The following is a 21,349-nucleotide window of genomic DNA, read 5'->3' as shown; positions in this document are numbered from 1 at the left end:
AGGAACAGCTTCTTCCCCTCCACCATCAGATTTCTGAATGGACAACGAACCCATGAGCACTGCCTCACTATCTTTCTTATCTTGCTCTTTTTTTGCACTACATATTTATAGACACAGTTGTATTTTTATTTTAATTTATAATTGTTAATAGTATGTATTACACTATACTGCTGCTGCAAAGCAACAAATTCCATGACATATGCCAGTGATACTAAACATGATTCTGAATAAAGATCACAGATTTATTTATATTTTCAATTCCCAAGATATATTTAAGGTGGAGATAGATAAATATTTGAAAAATCAAGAAATCAAGGTTCATGGGGACCTGACTCAGAGGAGGGGCCAAGGCCAACATAGAACAACCACAACTCTGTGGAATAGTGGGGTTGGCTGAGGGATGAGTAGCTTGTTCCTGTGCTCCTATGTTCATGTGTTCCTGTGTTCCTGACCAATGGTAAATGTTAAACTAACCAAACCTGGAGAGAATCAAACCCCAGCTGCAGATCGATTGTATCGAGGAATACTAATAAAGTTCTGGAAGATACTGTAAATGCCTTTTTTACTGATATAATAAAACAAAAGAATATTATATTAGAAAATTAATGTGATGCCAATGTGCAAGCAAGTTGGAACAATTCAGGACAACAAGAGACCAATTAGTTTAATGTCAGTGGTAGAAGAGAGAAAGGAATCTGGACTCAAAGATGTAACAGAGAGAAAACACTGGGAATTTAAAATTGAATAAAGAGCAGTCAGCACAGGTCACACTTGACTAACTGCTTTTAGTTTGAAGAAGTTACTAAAATGGTTGGAAAAATGTAATTAATCTCAGGTGGGAAACTAGTCGGCATGAACAAGTTGGGCTAAGTGTCTGTTTCTAGGCTGTATATCTCTATCATTCTATCATTGTACATGCAAACTACATGGAATTTTAAGCAAGTTCCATGCTGTATAACCTTATCTCTATCACTCGAAATGCAAACTACATAGAATTTTAAGGAGGTCCCAATAGTAGACATGATCAGTGTCAGAAGCTGGAGTTGAGGACCAGTTACACAAGGTAGGAAATTTAAGGAGGTCCCAATAGTGAACATGATCAGTGTCAGAAGCTGGAGTTGAGGACCAGTTACACAAGGTAGGAAATTTAAGGAGGTCCCAATAGTGAACATGAGCAGTGTCAGAAGCTGGTGTTGAGGACCAGTCACACAAAGTACGGCGAGCTGACTTCAAGATACATATCACACAGTCAGAGCTGAACATCATTGGTCAGATTAACAAATATAGAGGGGTGAATGTTGTTCCTCTGGGATCAGTGCAGGGATTACACCTTCATTACATCAACTAAAACTTTGACAAACTTCTATAGATGTGCGGTGGAGAGTATATTGGCTGGTTATATCATAGCCTGATATAGAAACACCAATGCCCTTCAACGCGAAAGGTAGTGGATATGGCCTAGTCCATCATGGGTAAAGCCTTCCCCACTATTAAGCACATCTACATGGATCATTGTCACAGGAAAACAGTGTAGGACACCAACCATCCAGGCCATGCTCTCTTCTCGCTGCAGCCATCAGTAAGGAGCTACTGGAGCCTCAGGACTCACATTCAGGTTCAGGAATGGTTATTACCCCTCAACCATCAGATTCTTGAACAGAGGGGATAACTTCACTCACCTTCACTTGTCCCAACACTAAACAGTTCCCACAAACAATGGACTCATTTTCAGGAATCTCCATCTTATGTTCTTAATATTCATTGCTTATTTCCTTCTCCTTTTGTACTTGCACAGTTTGCTGTCTTTGCACACAAGACTAGAAGACCATAAGATGTAGGAGCAGAAGTAGGCCATTCGGCCCATCGAGTCTGCTCCGCCATTCAATCATAGGCTGATCCGATTCTTCCAGTCATCCTCACTCCCCTGCTTTCACCCCATACCCTTTGATGCCTGGGCTAATCAAGAACCTATCTATCTCTGCCTTAAATGCACCCAATGACTTGGCCTCCACAGCCGCTCGTGGCAACAAATTCCACAGATTTATCACACTCTGACGAAAGTAATTTCTCCGCATCTCTGTTCTAAATGGACGTCCTTCAATCCTGAAGTCATGCCCTCTTGTCCTAGACTCCCCCACCATGGGAAATAACTTTGCCATTAGTTGTTTGTCCATCTTGTGTGTGGTCTTTCAGCAGTTCTATGGTACTTCTTTGCACTTACTGGGAATGCTTGCAAGATAATGAACCTCGGTTCTATATGGTGACATATACTTTAATAATAAATTTACTTTGAACTTTCAGAGTTAGGAAGTACAATTATTGTGAAATAAGGGCGGAACATTTCACCAGTCAGAAACATTTAGGAGCTGTGAAGATATTCCTTTTGCAGAAACACCAGACTAGAGGCCACAAACACAAATAACAGATCAATTCAATTTAGGAGAAGCATCGTAAGCAACCCTCCTAGGGAATGGTTGTAACAAATCACAGAGAGATTTAAGGGGAGACTGGTTCAACACAAGGAGAGGTAGTCCGGTGACAGGTGAGATAGAGGATGCTGAGTAAGTGTTCATCAACATGTTACAAAACAGACTGCTCAGCTATGTAAGATTATATAATACTGTTAACCTGTTTACTGTATCATCTAAATTAGTGTCATCATCAAACCAGTTATTTATAAACACGCTAAGAAGCTGAGGCCCCAGCAACCTGAATCAGCAAAATTGTATTTCTAATGCACTGATACAGCAATCGTTTTAACTATATTCAACATCCTTGCAAAATCGGACCACAGAAAAGAGCAGTCCTGAGCAAGGAGGAGTGAGGGTACCTAAAACAAGTCTCAAGACACTGAGGATACTGCAGACAAGAGAATATCTGCAGATGCTGAATATCTGAGCAGCACACACAAAATACTGGAGGAACTCAGCAGGCCAGGCAGCATCTATGGAAAAAAGTACAGTCGACGATTCGGGCTGAAACTCTTCGGCAAGACTGGAGAAAAAAAGATGAGGAGTAGAGGAGAGGTCAGTGACCCAGTGGAGTGCCTCAGGGATCTGTTCTGGGACCCTTATTCTTCATGGTTTTTATAAATGACCTAGATGAGGAGGTGGAGAGATAGGTCAGTAAGTTTGCTGATGACGCAATGGTTGGGGATGTTGTGGATAGTGTGGAGGGCTGTCAGAGGTTACAGCGGGACATTGATAGGATGCAAAACTAGGCTGAAAAGTGGCAGATGGGGTTCAACCCAGATAAGTGTGAGGTGGTTCATTTTGGTAGGTCAAATATGATGGCAGAATATACCATTAATAGTAAAACTCTTGGCAGTGTGGAGGATCAGAGGGATCTTGGGGTCCGAGTCTATAGGACGCTCAAAGCAGCTGCGGATGTTGACTCTGTGGTTAAGAAGGAATATTGTGTATTGGCCTTCATCAATCGTGGAATTGAATTTAGGAGCCGAGAGGTAATGTTGAAGCTATATAGGACCCTGGTCAGACCATACGTGGAGTACTGTGCTCAATTCTGGTCGCCTCACTACAGGAAGGATGTGGAAACCATAGAAAGGGTGAAGAGGAGATTTACAAGGATGTTGCCTGGATTGGGGAGCATGCCCTATGAAAACTGGTTGGGTGAACTTGGCCTTTTCTCCTTGGAGCGACGGAGGATGAGAGGTGATCTGATAGAGGTGTATAAGATAATGAGAGGCATTGATCGTGTGGATAGTCAGAGGCTTTTTCCCAGGGCTGAAATGGCTGCCACAAGAGGGCACAGGTTTAAGGAGCTTGGGAGTAGATACAGAGCAGATGTCAGTGGTAAGTTTTTTTACGTGAAGATTGGTGAGTGCGTGGAATGGGCTGCCAGCAACGGTGGTGGAGGCAGATATGATAGGGTCTTTTAAGAGACTTTTGGATAGGTACATGGAGCTTAGAAAGATAGAGGGCTATGGGTAACCCTAGAAATTTGTACGGTAGGGACATGTTCGGCACAACTTTGTGGGCCGAAGGGCCTGTATTGTGCTGTAGGTTTTCTATGTTTCTATGTAGATTTAAAAGGTAGGGGGAGGGGAGAGAAAACCACCAGGGGACAGGTGAAACCTGGAGGGGAAGGGACGAAATAAACAGCTGGGAAGTTGTTTGGTGAAGGCCATGGAAGAAAGAAAAAGGGGACAGGAGCACCAGTGGATGGTGATGAGAGGGCAAGGAGATAAGGTGAGAGAGGGAAAAAAAGGATGGAGAAAGTGTGGGGGGGGGGCATTACCGGAAGTTAGAAAAATCAATGTTCATGCCATCAGGTTGGAGGCTACCCACACAGAATATAAGGTGTTATTCCTCTAACCTAAGTCTGGCCTCATCATGATAGTGGAGGAGGCCATGGATGGACACATCAGAATCTGAATGGGAATGGGAATTGGAATTAAAATTTGTGGCCCCGGGAAATCCCACTTGTTCTGGCAGACGGAGCGTAGATGCTCGGTGAAGCGATCTCCCAATCTACGTCGGGTCTCACCGATATACAGGAGCACTGAACACAGTCAATGACCCCAACAGACTCACAGGTGAAGTGTCGCCTCACCTGGAAGGACTGTTTAGGGCCCTGGATAGTAGTGAGGGAGGAGGTATTGGGGCAGGTGTAGCACTTGCTCCACTTGCAAGGGTAAGAGCCAGGAGGGAGCACAGTGGGGAGGGATGAATGGACAAGGGAGACATGAAGGGAGCGATCCCTGCGAAAAGCAGAAAGTGGGGGGTGGGGGTGGGGGAGGGAAAGAGGTGCTTGGCAGTAGGGTCCCTTTGGAGGTGGTGGAAGTTGCGGAGAATTACGTGCTGGATGCAGAGGCTAGTAGGGTGGTAGGTGAGGACAAGAAGAATCCTATCCCTGGTAGGGTGGCGGGAGGATGGGGTAAGAGCAAACGTGTGAAATGGAAGAGATGCTGTTGAGGACAGTGTAGATGGTGGAATAAGGGAAGCCTCTTTCTTTGAAAAGGGAGTTCATCTCCTTCATTTTAGAATGAAAAGTCTTATCCTGAGAGCAGATGTGGCAGAGACGGAGGAATTGAAAGAAGGGGATAGCGTTTTTAAAAAGGGATGGGATGAGGTATAGTCCAGGTAGCTGTGAGAGTCCATGGGTTTGTAATAGACATCGGTGGATAAGTTGTCTCCTGAGATAGAGACAGTGAGATCGAGAAAGAGAAGGGAAGTGTTCGAAGTGTTGGAAATGGACCAGGTAAATTTGAGGGCAGGGTGGAAATTGGAGGCTAAGTGGATGAAGTCAACGAGTTCAGCACTGGTGTAGGAAGCAGCACCAATGCAGTCATTGATGTGGCGTAGGAGAAGTGTGGGATGGTCACCAGTGTAGGCTTGGAGACTGCAGAGGCTGGAATCTGTAGCAGCAGACAATCTGCTACAGGAAATCAACAGTTTGAGCAGCATCTGTATAGGGAAGGAATTGTTAATGTTTTGGGTCGAGTACACTGCTCAATCAGGAAAGCTCACCAACACCTCTACTTTCTTAGGAGGCTAAAGACAGCTGTCATTCTACAGGTGTGCAGGAGAGAGCGTCCTAACATGCTGCATCACTGCTCAGTATGGAAACTACACAGGGGTAGACAGGAAGGCTCTACAACAGACAATCAAAACTGCCCAGCACATCACTGGCACCAGCCTATTCACCATCAAAGGCATATACAGAAAAGTGCTGGAAAAGAGCCAGCAACATCATGAAGGATCCCACCCACCCTGTTCATGGACTGTGCCCCACTCCCATCAGGGAGGAGGCTCCATAGCACCCATGTCAGAACCACCAGACTCAAAACCAGTTACTTTCCCCAAGCAGTAAGACTGATCAACACCTCCACCCACGAACCAACCCTTCCACACCCCCAATCATCACTACTTTATTATTTTCTGCCAGTCACCTTATTTACAGACACACCTGTGTGGAGCATCACTTTATCGACATACAGTCAATGTAGTTAAGCTATCTTATGTATTTAAATTTATTATGATCATTTATCATTGTTGTGTTTACTTATTGTGTTCTTTTTTGTGCTGCGTTGGATCCGAAGTAACAATTATTTGGTTCTCATTTACATTGGCGTAACTGCAAATGACATGAAGCGTTGTTGGGGGAGTGTCCTGATGCAGGATTTCATTGATGGTCCCTTTTCCACCCCAGATGCTTCTCGACCTGCTGACTTCCTCCAGCACGTTGTTTGTGAAGATGAATAGTTTCCTATTCAAGATGAAGGTGAGGAATTTCTTCCATCAGAGATCTGTGAATATTTGACATTCTCAACCTCAGGCACTTGCGAAAACTGAGTCATTAAGTATATTCAAGAAAAACAGATTTGGAACCGTAGGAATAATCGACGTTACAGATGACAGCAGGAAAGCAGAGTTGATGTTAATGAAGAGATGAGCTTTGATCGTATTGAAAGGAGTTCCAAAGGGCTGAGAGCCACTCCGGCTTCAGACACTCCTGCTCCTATAGAGCTGACTATAGGAAATCGTTGTGGAAATCTCCCTCTGTGAATACATGACTCCCCCATAGAGAGAGTTAAGTTCCTGGGAGTTCACATCACGGATGACCGCACCTAGTCCCTTAATATCACCTCCCTGAAGGCGGCGGCACAGCAGTGCCTCCACTTCCTGAGAAGACTGAGTCAAGCGAGGCTCTCCCACCCACCAACCCCCAATTATAGGAACACCATGAATTGCATCCTGATATGTCGCATCTCCACCTGGTATGGAAGCAGTCAAGCATTGACCAGAAGTCCCTGCAAAGGACTGTGAAAACAGCTGGGAGGATCACAGGGCTGAGAGGCCCTTATTTCTAGAGTTCATGAGTTTATAGAGTTATGGAACAATAGTAATGAGTCAAGTATGATGTTCTCCTAAGCTAAGGGTTTATTGCCTTAGTGGAGAATGCCTGTGTATATGGGGATGTTGATGCACGGCAGCCACCACTTGGTCCTAAACAGATTGGGGTCAGGAAATGGAAACCTTTCACTGCTGCAGCCTTCCCCCACCTTCACTGCCCTCGTGATGTGTCAGCATCTTCCACCAGCTCCACCGTTGAGGACTTGGTTGGATTGCTCTGTCTGGAACCTCTCCCTTAACCTCTACCGGGGGCTAACCACCAGATGGCTAAACTCCAGATGATATCGTTTTCAGGATCTTGCCTCTCGACCATAAGGTGACAATCCTTAGAGAATCATAGAGTTCCTCAGCACACAGTTAGGCCTTTTGGCCCATCTAATCCATGCTGGTTACTTTGCATAGGCCTCCATAACCTTCCATACCCCTTCCATCTATGTACCTATCCAAAATTCTCTTAAATGTTGCAATTGATCCCTTATCCACCACATGTGCTGGCATCTCATTCCACACTTGTACCACCCTCTGAATGAAGAAATTCTCTTGCAGGTTTTCTTAAATCTTTCACACTTCACCCTGAACCTGTGACCTCTAGTTCTAGTCTTACCCAATCTTAGAGGGAAATGCTTGCTTGTACTTACCCTATCTATACTCCTCAATTTTTTACCACCAGCAAATCTCCCCTCATTTTCCTACAGTCCAGGGAATAAAAACCTAACTTGTTCAACCTTTCCCTATGATTCAGGTCCTCAAGTCCTGACAACATGCTTGTCAATTCTCTCTATATTCTTTCAATCTTATTGATATCTTTCCTATAATAGGTGACCAGAAATGCACACAGTACTCTGAATCTGGCCTCACCAACATCTTATAAAACTTCAACATAACATCCCAGCTTCTGTACTTGGTACTCTGATTTACAAAGGCTAATGTGTCAACAACTCTCTTTATAATCTTTATCCTCTAATCTGACAATTTTTAGACACAATTAACGTCATGAATCCTTGCCTCTCTGCCACTGACCAATTTCCCATTCAAGCCAATGTGCTTTAATGCTTAGTAATTATCTCTTCTGTGGAACTTCATCAGAAGCCATTTGGAAGTTCACAGGTATAAGACCCACATAATTAAACACAAGAGATTCTGTAGATGCTGGAAATCCAAAGCAAAACACACAAAATGGTGGAAGAACTCAGCAGGTCAGGCAGTATCTATGGAAATGAATAAACAGCCGATGTTTCAGACCAAAACCCTTCTTCAGGACTGGAAAGGAAGGGGAAGACTCGGAATGGAAAGGAAGGGGAAGACTCAGAATAGGAAGGGGAAGACTCAGAATGGAAAGGTGGGGATAGGGGAAGGAGGACAGCTAGAAGGTGGACAGCTAGAAGGTGATAGGTGAAGCCAGATGAGTGAGAAAGGTACATGGCTGGAGAGGAAGCAATCTGATAGGAGAGAAGAGTGGACCATGGGAGAAAAGGAAGAAGGAGGGACACCAGTGGGGATGATAGGCAGGTGAGGTGAAGAGCCAAGAAGCCAGAGTGGGGAATGGAAGAAGACAGAAGTTGGAAGGAAAAAAAATACTGGAAGAAGAAATCGATATTCATGCCATCAGGTTGGAGGCTACCTAGATGGAATATGAAGTGTTGCCCTTCATCATAGTAAAAAAAGGAGGCCATGAACTGCCATACTGGAACAGGATTAGGAGTAGGTATTAAAATGGTTGGGCACTGGGAAATTCCACTTTTTTCAGAGACATATCCTCATTTACCTGTTCATTACATCCTAAAAGAAAAACGAACTGGCTTTATTAGAAACGAGTAGCCCTTTCATCCCACGCTGATTCGCTCTGATCAAGTGCTTCTGCAAGAGCTCAGATACTCTGCCCAAAGTTAACAAATTCCAGTAACAGCATTTTAACAGATCCCTCCCCATCTTATCGTGGCCACTCACCTTAACACAGAGATGCCTTGGCACTTCTCCAGGACAGTGAGGCAATTTCTCAATTGAGAATATCTCGGCCAACACATTAATAATTTCCTTCCGTACTCCCTGTAGTAGTTGTGTGATAGAAACCATTGGCTCCCGAAGATTAGCGCATGCCTAATCTCATTAATTCTCCCATCACCATTTTTAGACTGACACTAAATCTAACAGATTCCTCAATTTATTTCTAGTGTTCCTGTTTCACTGACGGTGAGATTAACTATTTAGTAAGGATCCATCTTCAGGTTTCCAATGTAGCTATCTGAGCTGTCAGTCAACAAGCAGTCACAAAGCTTTTGCTCTGAAGATCTGCAGTTCTGTGCTTGATGTCCCGCTCATACTCTCTCATATTCTCTTTCTGCATTCTTTATCACTTTCCTTCCTTCCCTCTGTGTTTCTTTGTACCTGAGCTACAAGACTTTCGGTGTTCTGCTTTTCTACAAACCATTTCCACCCTAATGACACAATTGTAATGGGAGACTTCAATATGCAAAGGGATAGGGAAAATCAGGATGGCAGCGGATCGCAAGAGGGGGAATTTGTTGAATGCCTTCAAGATGGCTCATTAGAGCAGCTTGTGCTTGACCCTACTTGGGGAAAGGCCATCTTGGATTGGGTGTTGTACATTAACCCAGATCTTATAAGGGATCTTAAGGTAAAGGAACCCTGAGGAAGCAGTGATCATAATATGATTGAATTCATACTGCAATTTGAGAGGGAGAAGCATAGGTCACATGTATCTGTATCACAATGGAATAAAGGGAATTACAGAGGCATGAGAGAGAAGTTTGCCCAAGTGGAATGGAGGGGGATACTGGCAGGGATGATGGCAGGGCAGAGATGGCTGAAGTTTCTCGGAATAGTTCACAAAGTGCAGGATAGTTATGTCCCACAGAAGAAGCTCTCAAATGGCAGGAGTAGGCAACTGTGGCTGACAAAGGAAGTTAAAGACTGCATAAAAGCCAAGGAAAGGGCATATCAGGTAGCAAAAGTGAGTGGGAAGTTGGATGATGGAGAAGTGTTTAAAATCCAACAAAAGGCAACTAAAAGCGCCATAAGAAGGGAAAAGATGAAATATGATGGCAGACTAGCCAATAATATAAAGCAGCTTACTGTAATAATCTGTAATAATTTATAAGTCTATTATTAAGGATGAAGTTTTGAGATACTTGGAGACTAATGATAAAAACATGGTTTCTGTACATGGTTTCTTGCCTGACAAATCTGTTAGAATTCTTCAAGGAAGTAACAAGCAGGGTGGACAAAGGAGAGGCAGTGGATGTCATTTACTTGGATTTTCAAAAGGTGTTTGATCAAGTGCCATACATGAGGCTGCTTGACAAGATAAAATCCTATTGCATTACACAAAAGATACTGGCATGGATAGCGGAATGGCTGACAGGCAGGAGGCAGTGAGTGGGAATAAAAGGGGCCTTTTCCGGTTGGTTGCCGTTGACTAGTGGTGTTCCTCAGGGGTCAGTATTGGGACTGCTACTTTTCACATTGTTTGTCAGTGATTTAGATCATGGAGTTGATGGCTTTGTGGCAAAGTTTGTGGATAATACAAAGGTAGATGGGGGGGGCGTAGGTAGTGCTGACGAAGCAATGTGATTTCAACAGGACTTAAACAATTTGGAAGAATGGGCAAAAAAGTGGCAGATGGAATATAGTGTTGGGAAATGTATGAAAATGCATTTTGGTAAAAGGAACAATAGTGCAGACTATTATCTAAGTGGAGAGAAAAAGCTGAGGAGTAGATTTAAAAGATGGGGCGAGGGAGAGAAACAGCAGGTGATAGGTGAAACCGGAAGGGGGACAGATGAAGTAAAGTGCTGGAAAGTTGATTGCTGAAAGAGATACAGGGCTGGAAAAGGGAGAAATCCAATAGGAGAAGACATGGAAGAAAGAAAAGGGGAGAGGAGCACCAGAGGGAGGTGATGGACAGGCAAGGAGCTGAGGTGAGAGAGGGAAAAGTGGATGAGAAATGCTGAAGTAGAGGGGCAATGAATTACTGGAAGTTCGAGAAATCCGTATTTATATTATCAGGTTGAATACTACTCAGAAGGGATACAAGGTGTTCCTCCAGTCTGAGTGTAGCCTCGTCTCGACAGTAGAGGCGGCAACCCATTGACATATCAGAATGGAAATTGGAAGTGGAATTAAAATGAGTGGCGTCTGGGAGATCCAACTTGTTCTGGTGGACGGAGTGTAAGTGCTCAGCAAATCTATCTCCTAATCTACATTGGGTCTCAATGATATACAGAAGGCCACACCGAGAGCACCGAACACAGTATATGACCCCAACAGACTCACAGCTGAAGTTAGTCCTGACGAAGGGTCTCGGCCTGAAACGTCGACTGCACCTCTTCCTAGAGATGCTGCCTGGCCTGCTGTGTTCACCAGCAACTTTTATGTGTGTTGCTTGAATTTCCAGCATCTGCAGAATTCCTGTTGTTCACAGCTGAAGTGTCGCCTCACCTGGAAAGTCTGTTTAGGGTCCTGGATGGTAGTCAGGGAGGAGGTGTAGCACTTGTTCTGCTTGCAAGGATAAGTACCAGGAGGGAGATCAGTGGGGAGGGACAAACGGACAAGAGAGTCCACGTAGGGAGCGATCTCTACGGAAAGCAGCAAGTTGGGGGGGCGGGGAGATTTGCTTGATGGTGGGATCACACTGGAGATGGCGGAATTTTCAGAGAATTATGTGCTGGACGCAGAGGCTGGTGGGCTGGTACGTGAAAACAAGAGGTGGTTTATCCCTGATAGGGTGGCAGGATGATGGGGTAAGACCTGATGTGCATGTACATCCACCAGCCTCAGTGTTCAGCATCCTTTTTTCTGGCTTGCTGAGTTCCTCCACCATTTTGTGTGTGTTGCTTAGATTTCCAGCATCTGCAGATTTTCTCTTGTCTGCAATTAATTAGATGTGAAGTTCTTGCTTTCAGGGATCGTAGAGTCAAATGATACACAAACAGGCCCTTGGGCTCATCATGTGATGTTCATGACCATCAGGTGCCCATCTACACCAACAGCACTTGTTCCCTTTCAGCCTTGCTGATTCAACTGCTTCTCCAGACACCTCGTAAACATTGTGACGATCTCTGTCTTCACTGCTTCCCTTAATTAATCCCAGATTCCAAACCCTCTTGGAGAAGGAAGTTGTTACTTAGATCCTTTCCAATCCACCTACCCTTTACCCCAAGTCTTTGAACATAGACTGTACAGGCCCCGCAGCCATGAAGTTGTGCTGACATTTTAACATAACTTAAGATCAATATAACTCTTCCCTTCTACGTAATTCAAACACCAGAAGTTAGGCTACGTCCACACTTTGCAGGATAATTTTGAAATCAAAGCTTTTTCTCTTCGTTTTGACCCTCTGTCCACACTGGTACGGCATTTTCATCCCCCAAAAATGGAGATTTTCAAACACTCTCCAGAGTGTGTAAATTTGAAAACGATTGTTTAGCGTTGTAGTCTGCACGGAGTAAACAGAGAGATTTAAAAACGCTGTCATGACAACACCACAACAACAATGCTTTTTCTGCTTCTGCTTGGTACTGCGCAAGCAATGCTGGATGGCTGTTACAACGCGCAGTCGGTGTGAAGGGCGTGAGAGTTAAATTGTAAAGTGAGCTTTTTTGACTAGATCCCCTAAATTGATTTGATTGAGTCCATCTTTAAAAATATTAATGTCAGAAATATTGCGCAGGTCTGGCGGCAGAAGATTCTACTCTCTTGTTGATCTTGGGTAGAGGACAGCTTCATGTGTGTGTTGTTTACTTTATTGTCTACGTTAATAGCTTGTTTGGAGTTAAACATCTCTCTCCACGTTCTCCACTGCTTTGCTGACTGTAACTGGCAGAAACACTCGACTTCATTGCCTGTCTAAACGAAGAAGTCCAGTCTGCTTTCTCCAGCGGAGGTTTTCTTCGAAGACATTTTTAAAAACTTTCTTTCGCTGTTGTTGTAGGTACTCTAGTTTTTGACCGATGGACATAGCACAACACCACCGCAGAAACGTAAATATTATACCGTTTCCTCTTCGCTTCTTTTCTGTAGATGTGTCTGCGCATGCCCAGTAGGAGGAGATTCGTCCAAATATCCGTTTTAGTGCGGACAGAGATATTTTGAAAAACGCGTCGTGTGGACGCCTGTTGTTTTTACTCGAAACTGGCGTTTTCAAAATTAACCAGTCTAGTGTGGGCGTAGCCTTATAAGTCCTAGCGCAAAACTCCCAGAAGTTTAACTTAAGGGTTGAGTCTGTGGTAAAGGAGGCAAATGCAATGTTGGCATTTATTTCAAGGGGAATAGAATATAAAAACAAGAAGATAATGTTTATAAGACACTCGTCAGGCTACACTTGGAGTATAGTCAATAGTTTTGAGCCCCATATCTCAGAAAGGATGTGTTGTCATTGGAGAGAGTCCAGAGGAGGTTCACAAAGAATATTCTGAGAATGAAGGGGTTAACATATGAGGAGTGTTTGGCAGCTTTGGGCCTGTACTCACTGGAATTTAGAAGAATGAGTAGTGATCTCATTGAAACCTACCGAATATTGAAAGGACTAGATTGGGTAAATGTGGAGATGATGTTTCCTATGGTGGGGGTATCCAGAACTAGACGGTACAGCCTCAAAATTGAGGGGTGACCTTTTAGATCAGAAGTAAGGAGGAATTTTTTTTTAGCCAGAGAGTAGCGAACCTGTGGAATACTCTGCTACAGACTGCGATGGAGGCCAAGTCCATGAGTATATTCAGAGCAATATTTGATAGATTCCTGATTGCTTGGGGCATCAAGGGATATGGTGAGAGGTCAGGTGTATGGGGTTGAATAAGATCCAGGATCAGCCATGATGTAATGGTGGAGTGGACTCGATGGCCTGAATGGCCTAATTCTGCTCCTATGTCTTACGGTCTTATAACCCTCCATTTTTTTTTCTTTGATTGTATTTCTTCAATGTCCTTTATTACCTCCGGCAGTACACTCCACACATCCACCACTTTCTATGTAAAAAGAAATATACCTCTGACATCCCCCCTATACTTCCTTGCAAACATTTTAAAATTCTGCCCCCTTGTATGAGCCATTCATGCCTTCGGAAAAAGCCCATGGCTGTCCACTCTATCTGTGTCTATCAGCATCTTGTATACTCCTATCAAGTCATCTCTCATCCTCCTTCACTTCAAGAAGCAAAGCCCCATCTCTATCAACTGATCCTCATAATACATGCTCTCTAATCCAGGCGGCATCCTGGTAAATGTCCTCTGAACCCTTTCTAGAGCTTCCACATCATTCCTACAATGAGGCAACAAGAACTGAACACGATAGTCCAAGAGAAGTAACCAGAAGTCTAACCAGAGCTGTAATATTCCCTTGTGGCTCAATCCCTGTAACATTACCCTGTAATATTACCTTGTGGCTCTTGAACTTGATCCCCCGACACACTGCACACCTTCTTAACCACCCAATCAACTTGCTCAGCAATGTCGAGGGATCGATGGACATGGACCCCAATCTCCCTCTGTTTCTTCTTCGTTCTGTAGTTCTCTGCGTCTCTGCCATTGGGAGAAGTTTCCTTCTCTCCACCTACGTATGGCCCTCAGAAATTTGTACACTTCTACCAGGTCCCCATCTCAGCTTCCTCCACTCTATGGAAAGCAAAGCCGACCTCTACAATCTCTCCTCGTAGGGAGTTGGGATCGTGAGCAGTTCTCATCATCGCTCTTTAGGAAGGCTGTGGTTATGTTGGAGAGGGTGCAGAGGATACAGCAGTTATGGGGAGGGATTGGACAAACTGCAATTGCTTTTCTTGAGCAAAGGAGGCAGAGGGGAGACTTGATAAAATTTAAAGATTAGCTTCATTTGTCGCACATACGTTGAAACATTCAGTGAAATGCATCATTAATGTCAATGACTAACACAGAGGATGTGCTGGGGGCCCCCGCAAATGTCACCACACTTCTGGTGTCAACATAACATGCCCACAACCTACTAATCTTAAACCATATGTCTTTGGAATGCGAGAGGAAACTGGAACACCCGGAGAAAACACACTGGTGTCTGTAAGGAGTTTGTACGTTCACAGAGTGAACAGCAGTGGGAAACACACACGGTCACAGACTGAACATACAAACTCCTCACAGACACCAGTGGGAAATACACACGCTCACAGAGTGAACAGACAAACTCCTCACAGACACCAGTGGGAAACACACACGGGCACAGAGCGAACATACAAACTCCTCACAGACACCAGTGGGAAACACACACGGGCACAGAGCGAACATACAAACTCCTCACAGACACCAGTGGGAAACACACACGGGCACAGAGCGAACATACAAACTCCTCACAGACACCAGTGGGAAACACACACGGGAACAGAGTGAACATACAAACTCCTCACAGACACCAGTGGGAAATACACACGCTAACAGAGTGAACAGACAAACTCCTCACAGACACCAGTGGGAAATACACACTGTCACAGAGTGAACAGACAAACTCGTCACAGACACCAGTGGGAAACACACACGGGCACAGAGTGAACATACAAACTCCTCACAGACACCAGTGGGAATTGATCCCACATCGGTGATCACTGGCACTCTAAAGCATTGTGCTCACCACTACTCTACCACCCACTTTATGAGAGGCAGAGATTGGGCAAATGGTGAGCAACCTTTCCCCGTGGTAGAGGCAAATAAAGGTAGAGAGGAAATGCAGAGGGAGAGGGGCAAGTACATCGAAAAGGATTATTCATTCACTTACCACCTTGTGGGGTCGCGTTTGGCCGAGGCATTGCTTGGATGGTGACAGGACTGCCACCTTGAAGCTTCGTGTTCCACCCCTTCCTCTGCAAGATGTGTGGGTAAACGCCAGACGTTATATCTTTGGCTTTGTACCGGGCCTAAACGAACACAGTGTCACACAGATAACTGAATCTTTTCAGTACATGCCTGGCTGCTGACAGTGATGTAAGCAGCTAAATAAAGAGACAAGAACAAAATTACAGATGCTGCCAATCTTATAATGCTGTAGTGCAATTACACTGCCTACACTCACAGACACACGCACACACACACACTGACATATACACAACACACTGGAATAAACACACACACACACACACACACACACTGACATATACACAACACACTGGAATAAACACACACACACACACACTGACATATACACAACACACTGGAATAAACACACACACACACACACACACACTGACATATACACAACACACTGGAATAAACACACACACACACACACACAAATCTCTGGCTATCCATCCCATAGGATGATGACGGTTCCTTTCAGTCAGTTAGTGGGGTTTGATATGTGCTTCCTGGGGTGGCTGTACAGGCCGATCCTTGGCGGGCACTGCTTGCCACATACTTGGCAGGTGAGGCCTGGAGGGGCAGCAGGGGCAGAAGCTGTGTTGTGGCGCTTCCTGTGCCTTTCCTCTGTTGCCTCGTTGAGCTTGTTCTCAGCAGTGTCCACACCTTTCCCTCCACTGTGAGTGATCTTGAGCCAGAGCCTCCCATGTTGATGGGGCAATGTCAGCTTTCTTGAGGCTCCTGTGCAGAACATCCTTGTACCGTAGTCGCTGGCCTCCTCGTTTTCGGGTACCACTGGACAGTTGGCCGTACAAGATGTCCTTGGGCAGTCTTCCATCAGGCATTCTGACAACATGTCCTGCCCAGCGCAGTTGGGCTGACATCACCAAGGTTGAAACTGCTGGCATTCCGGCTCGAGAGAGGACCTCGGCATTGGAGACCTTGTTTCGCCAGGTGATCCTCATCAGAGAATGTAGGTGACACTGCTGCAGTTGGTCAAGCTGGCGTAAGTGTCTCTGATATTGGCACCATGTCTCACATCCGTATAACAAGGTTGATAATGACAACGGCCCTGTGTACCTTGCACTTGGTGGCCAAACTGATGATCTGTGACCAAACTCGATCTTTCAGCTGATCGAAGGCAAAGCAGGCTTTTCTGGTTCTTGACTCAGTCTCTACATCCAGAGAAGCTGAGGATGATATTATGCTGCCCAGGTAGCAAAACTTGATGACAGAATTGAGACGAGTGTCATCAATGAGGACAGTTGGTTCTTCATAGCTTGAGCCAGGAGCCGGTTGGTACAAAACTTCCGTCTTTTTCAGGCTGACTGTCAGTCTGAAGCTTTTGGCTGTGCTGGTAAAGCAACTGGTGATCTCCTGTAAGTCTTCTAGAGAGTGGGCAACCAGTGCACAGTCATCAGCAAACTAGCATCATGCGTCACAATGTCCCTGACTTTTGTTTTTGCTCTCAGTCTTGCGAGGTTGAGGAGCCTGCAATCAGCCCTCATTCGTAGGAAGACCCCTGACTTCAGGTCTGATGTGGCATACGGAAGAACAGCAGCGAAGAATAGTCCAAACAGAGTAGGAGACAGAACACAACCCTGTTTTACGCCATTGCTGATGGAACACCAGAACACACACACACACACAGGAATACACATAGGATTACACACACACGGCTGTACAGTGAAAGAGAGAAACCTGGCAGTGTTCAGTCTCTCTCTCACACACACAGAGGAATGTGCACACACACAGACAGAGGAATGCACACATGCACACACAGGAATAAACAATGGAATACCCACAAACATACACAGGAACATATATATATATATATATATACACACATACACACACGCACAGGAACACACACACACACACACACACACACACAGGAATACACATAGGAATACTCACACCAAAACATACACAGGAACACACAAACACACACACAGGAATGCACATACCGGAATACACATACACACACAAACATACACACACAGGAATACATACACCCACACTGAGGAATGCACAGACACTCACCCCCATACACACACACACACACACACACACAAATACATGCATGAATACCCATGCACGCACAGAAGATTACACACACACCCCACTGAACATTCATATTCATTTCATATTCATTCTCATTCTTTCTCTCTCACAAACAAACACACACACACACACACACACTTACTGGTTACAAACACCTGTTAGGGTGCATTGTCCAGATACCTTATAAGGTAACCGTAGCCTTCAGCCAGGACCAGGTGTCATCAGGTAGTTCCCAATCTTCACAGAGTGTTTCGACCCTTAACCATGACACTCTTCAGTTGGTGGGCCAGCAGTAGTGGCCAAATCACTGCCCATCTGCTCCTGACTTCCAGCTTCCCTCCTCTCACCTACTCCAAATCCAACAAAAAGCTCGTTCTGCCTCTTCCCCCATCCTACGAGCTGCTTGTTTTCTGCTCCTTTTGTCCAGGCCCAGATCTGACAACAACCGCCATGCTGATTTGGCTGGGAAACCTCTGCAGCCGATCTCCACAGGGAACAACCATGCCTGCCATCCCTTGTCTTTACACTCCTGCAGTAAGGGCTGGTACTTCAAGGCCTTTCTCTCGTGGGCCTCTTCCCATCCCTCCTCCCACGGCACAGTCAACTCAACCAGAATTATTTTCTTGTCTTCCGTTGACCACAGTACAATGTCCGGGCATAGGATTGTGTGCACCACATCTGGGAACTGCAACCTCCTTCCCACATCGACCCTCATCTCCCAGGACATGGCCGTTAGCAGCAGATTGGGCTTTGGTTGTTTGGTTATGAAAGGCCTAGCTCCCTCTTTGATGAAGGTGATGGCTTTCCTCAAATCTGTGCCAGCTGTCCTCTTCTTGCATGTCTCCTGCTCTAGTGTGTCAGCAAGAGCCAGAAGCACCTTATCATGGCGCCACCTATACCGTCCTTGAGTTAGAGCTGTTTTACACCTGGACAGTATATGAGCCAGTGACCCCTTTTGACCACAGAGCTTACAGTTCGGGTCCTCTCTCATCCCCCGTGTGTACAGATGTAATGGTGAAGTAAGGGTGTCATACACAGATCACAAGAGGAAGGAAATACGGAAGGGCTCCAGTCTCCATAACTCTGCCCATGAGATCTTGCGCTTAGGCAGATCCCATTTTGTCCAGGCACCCTGGGACCCTTGTTCCACTGCCTTTGAAATCCGCTTCTCTTCCTCACGGATCCGTACTTCTGCCTGTATCATGTCTTGCCCGTACCTTATGCTTGCATTTCCCCACTGCTGGAAGTGAACTGAGCCGAGGCCTCACTGCCCGATGCAGGGGTTGCCGATGATATCTCGCAGCTTCAGAGAACACACTGCCCCCTCCACAGCTGCGTTGGCTGCCCACTTGTGCCCAGATGTGGTTGTAATGCCTGCTTCTTTACCAAGACATCACTGGAATCTCTCAAGCTTAACAAGTGTCTGCATTTTGCCACCTTGGATTCCTCCACAACAGATGACAGCGGAAGCTGCAGTTGCCCAGAACAAGTGTAGAGGAAATACACACACTCATAGGAATAAAAAGCATGCAGTAACATATGCCCAGACACACACACACACACGAGAATACACACACTCACAGGAATACGAAACACTCAAACACACGCACCCAGACACGAGAGTACATACACACACACACATGAATACACATGAGAATACACACACTCACAGGAATATGAAACACTCAAACCCACACACCCAGACACGGGAGTACACACAGAGAAATGCGCATACACACACATACACAAAAATGTGCAGGAATACCCACGCACACACACACAGAAGAATACACACACCCAGAGTATTTCTCTCTCTCCCCCCCCTCACACACACACACACGTGGGAATACACACACTCAAAGGAATACAAAGCATACAGTTACATACACACAGTAATACACACAGAGGAACGCACAGACACTCACACCCACACAGGAATACACACAAAGGAGCACAAACCCATATACACCCACCCACCCACAGGAACAGACTCTCTTTCACTCTTTCATACACAGACACACACACACAGGAATAAACACATACTCCCACGTGCATACATACAGACAGACAGATGTAGACACATACAGGGGATTACACACAGTAATACACGCTCAGGAATACACACACACACACACACACACACACACACACAGAGGAATAAACACATACTCCCACGTGCATACAGACAGACAGATGTAGACACATACAGGGGATTACACACAGTAATACACGCTCAGGAATACACACACACACACACAGGAATAAACACATACTCCCACGTGCATACAGACAGACAGATGTAGACACATACAGGGGATTACACACAGTAATACACGCTCAGGAACACACACACACACACACACACAGGCAGATGTTTTTCAATATGATTGAGTGTGTGTCTGAGTGATAACAATAGGATTGAATTCAACTTGAAATTTGATAGGGAGAGAGTAAAGCCTGATGTAGCAGTATTTCAGTGGAGTGAGGGAAATTACAGTGGTATGAGAGGAGAGATGGCTAAAGTAAATTGGAAGGAGATGCTGGCAGCGATGTCAGCCGAGCAGCCGAGCAGCAATTGCATGATTTTCTGGGGAACTGAGGAAGGTGCAGGACACGTGTATTCCAAAAATTAAAGAAACACTCAAATGGTACATCTGAGGCTGACAAAGGAAGTTAAAGCTATTGTAACAGCAAAAGAAAGGGCATACACCAAAGCAAAAATTAGTGGGAAGAAAGAGGATAGGGAAGGTTTTTTAAAAGCTACAGAGAGCAACTAAAAATAAAATCATTAGAAAGGAAAAAAAGATGAAATATGAAAGCAAGCTAGCAAGTAATATCAGCATGGATAGTAAAAGTTTTTTCAAGTATGTTAAAAATCAAAGCGGAATGACAGTGGGACCTATATAGGACCACTAGAAAATGAGGCAGGGGAAATAATAACGGGGTACAAGATGGCTGATGAACTAAATGGGTATCTTGCATCAGTCTTCACTGTGGAAGACACTAGCAGTGTGTCTGATGTTGTGGTGTGTGAAGGAAGAGAAGTGGGTGAGTTACTGTTACAAGGGAGAAGGTGCTCAAAAAGCTGAAAGATCTAAAGGTACATAAGTCACTCGGACGAGTGAAACTGCACCCCAAGGTTCTGAAAGAGGTAGCGTTAGAGATTGTGGTGGCATTAGAAATCATCTTTTAACCTACTCCACAATCAATCTAAGCCTTCCCTCCTACATTGCCCTCCATTTTTCTATCATCCCTAGCTGGATGTGGCTCAGGTGATGGCTCACAAACCCTCTGGGGAAAGGAAGAAAGTTTCTTTCATCGGTTACCAGTGAAAATATGGGATTCCTACAGAAAATGGGAGAAGCAAACTGCAGAGTGAATAATATGGATAGCATATGAGCAAAACAAAAAAAAGTATGAAATGATCAAAGATTGAATGAGGCAGGTGAAATGGCAGAGGCTCAGTGGAACAGTCGCACCCAAAATACTAGAGGAACTCAGCAGGGCAAGCAACATCAATGGAAATGAATAAAGAGTTGACATTTCATCAGGCCACAGACTAGATTTGGTGGAAAATCTTGG

The 21,349-nt window shown here is 45.0% G+C and overlaps 1 protein-coding gene across 1 annotated transcript in view; it reads right to left on the bottom strand.

Moving 5' to 3' along the window:
* Nucleotides 1-21,349, bottom strand: part of LOC134355277 (uncharacterized) — a 111,906-nt gene that overhangs the window by 21,675 nt on the left and 68,882 nt on the right. The window contains exon 7 of the mRNA XM_063065082.1: nt 15,627-15,765. Coding sequence (XP_062921152.1) covers nt 15,627-15,765 — 139 coding nt within the window. The remainder of the gene's footprint in view (nt 1-15,626; nt 15,766-21,349) is intronic.

Source organism: Mobula hypostoma, chromosome 12 (assembly GCF_963921235.1).
Source record: "Mobula hypostoma chromosome 12, sMobHyp1.1, whole genome shotgun sequence".
Lineage (NCBI taxonomy): Eukaryota > Metazoa > Chordata > Chondrichthyes > Myliobatiformes > Myliobatidae > Mobula > Mobula hypostoma.
The sequence above is the reverse complement of the archived record's forward strand: the minus strand, read 5'-3'. Positions and strand labels throughout refer to the sequence as shown.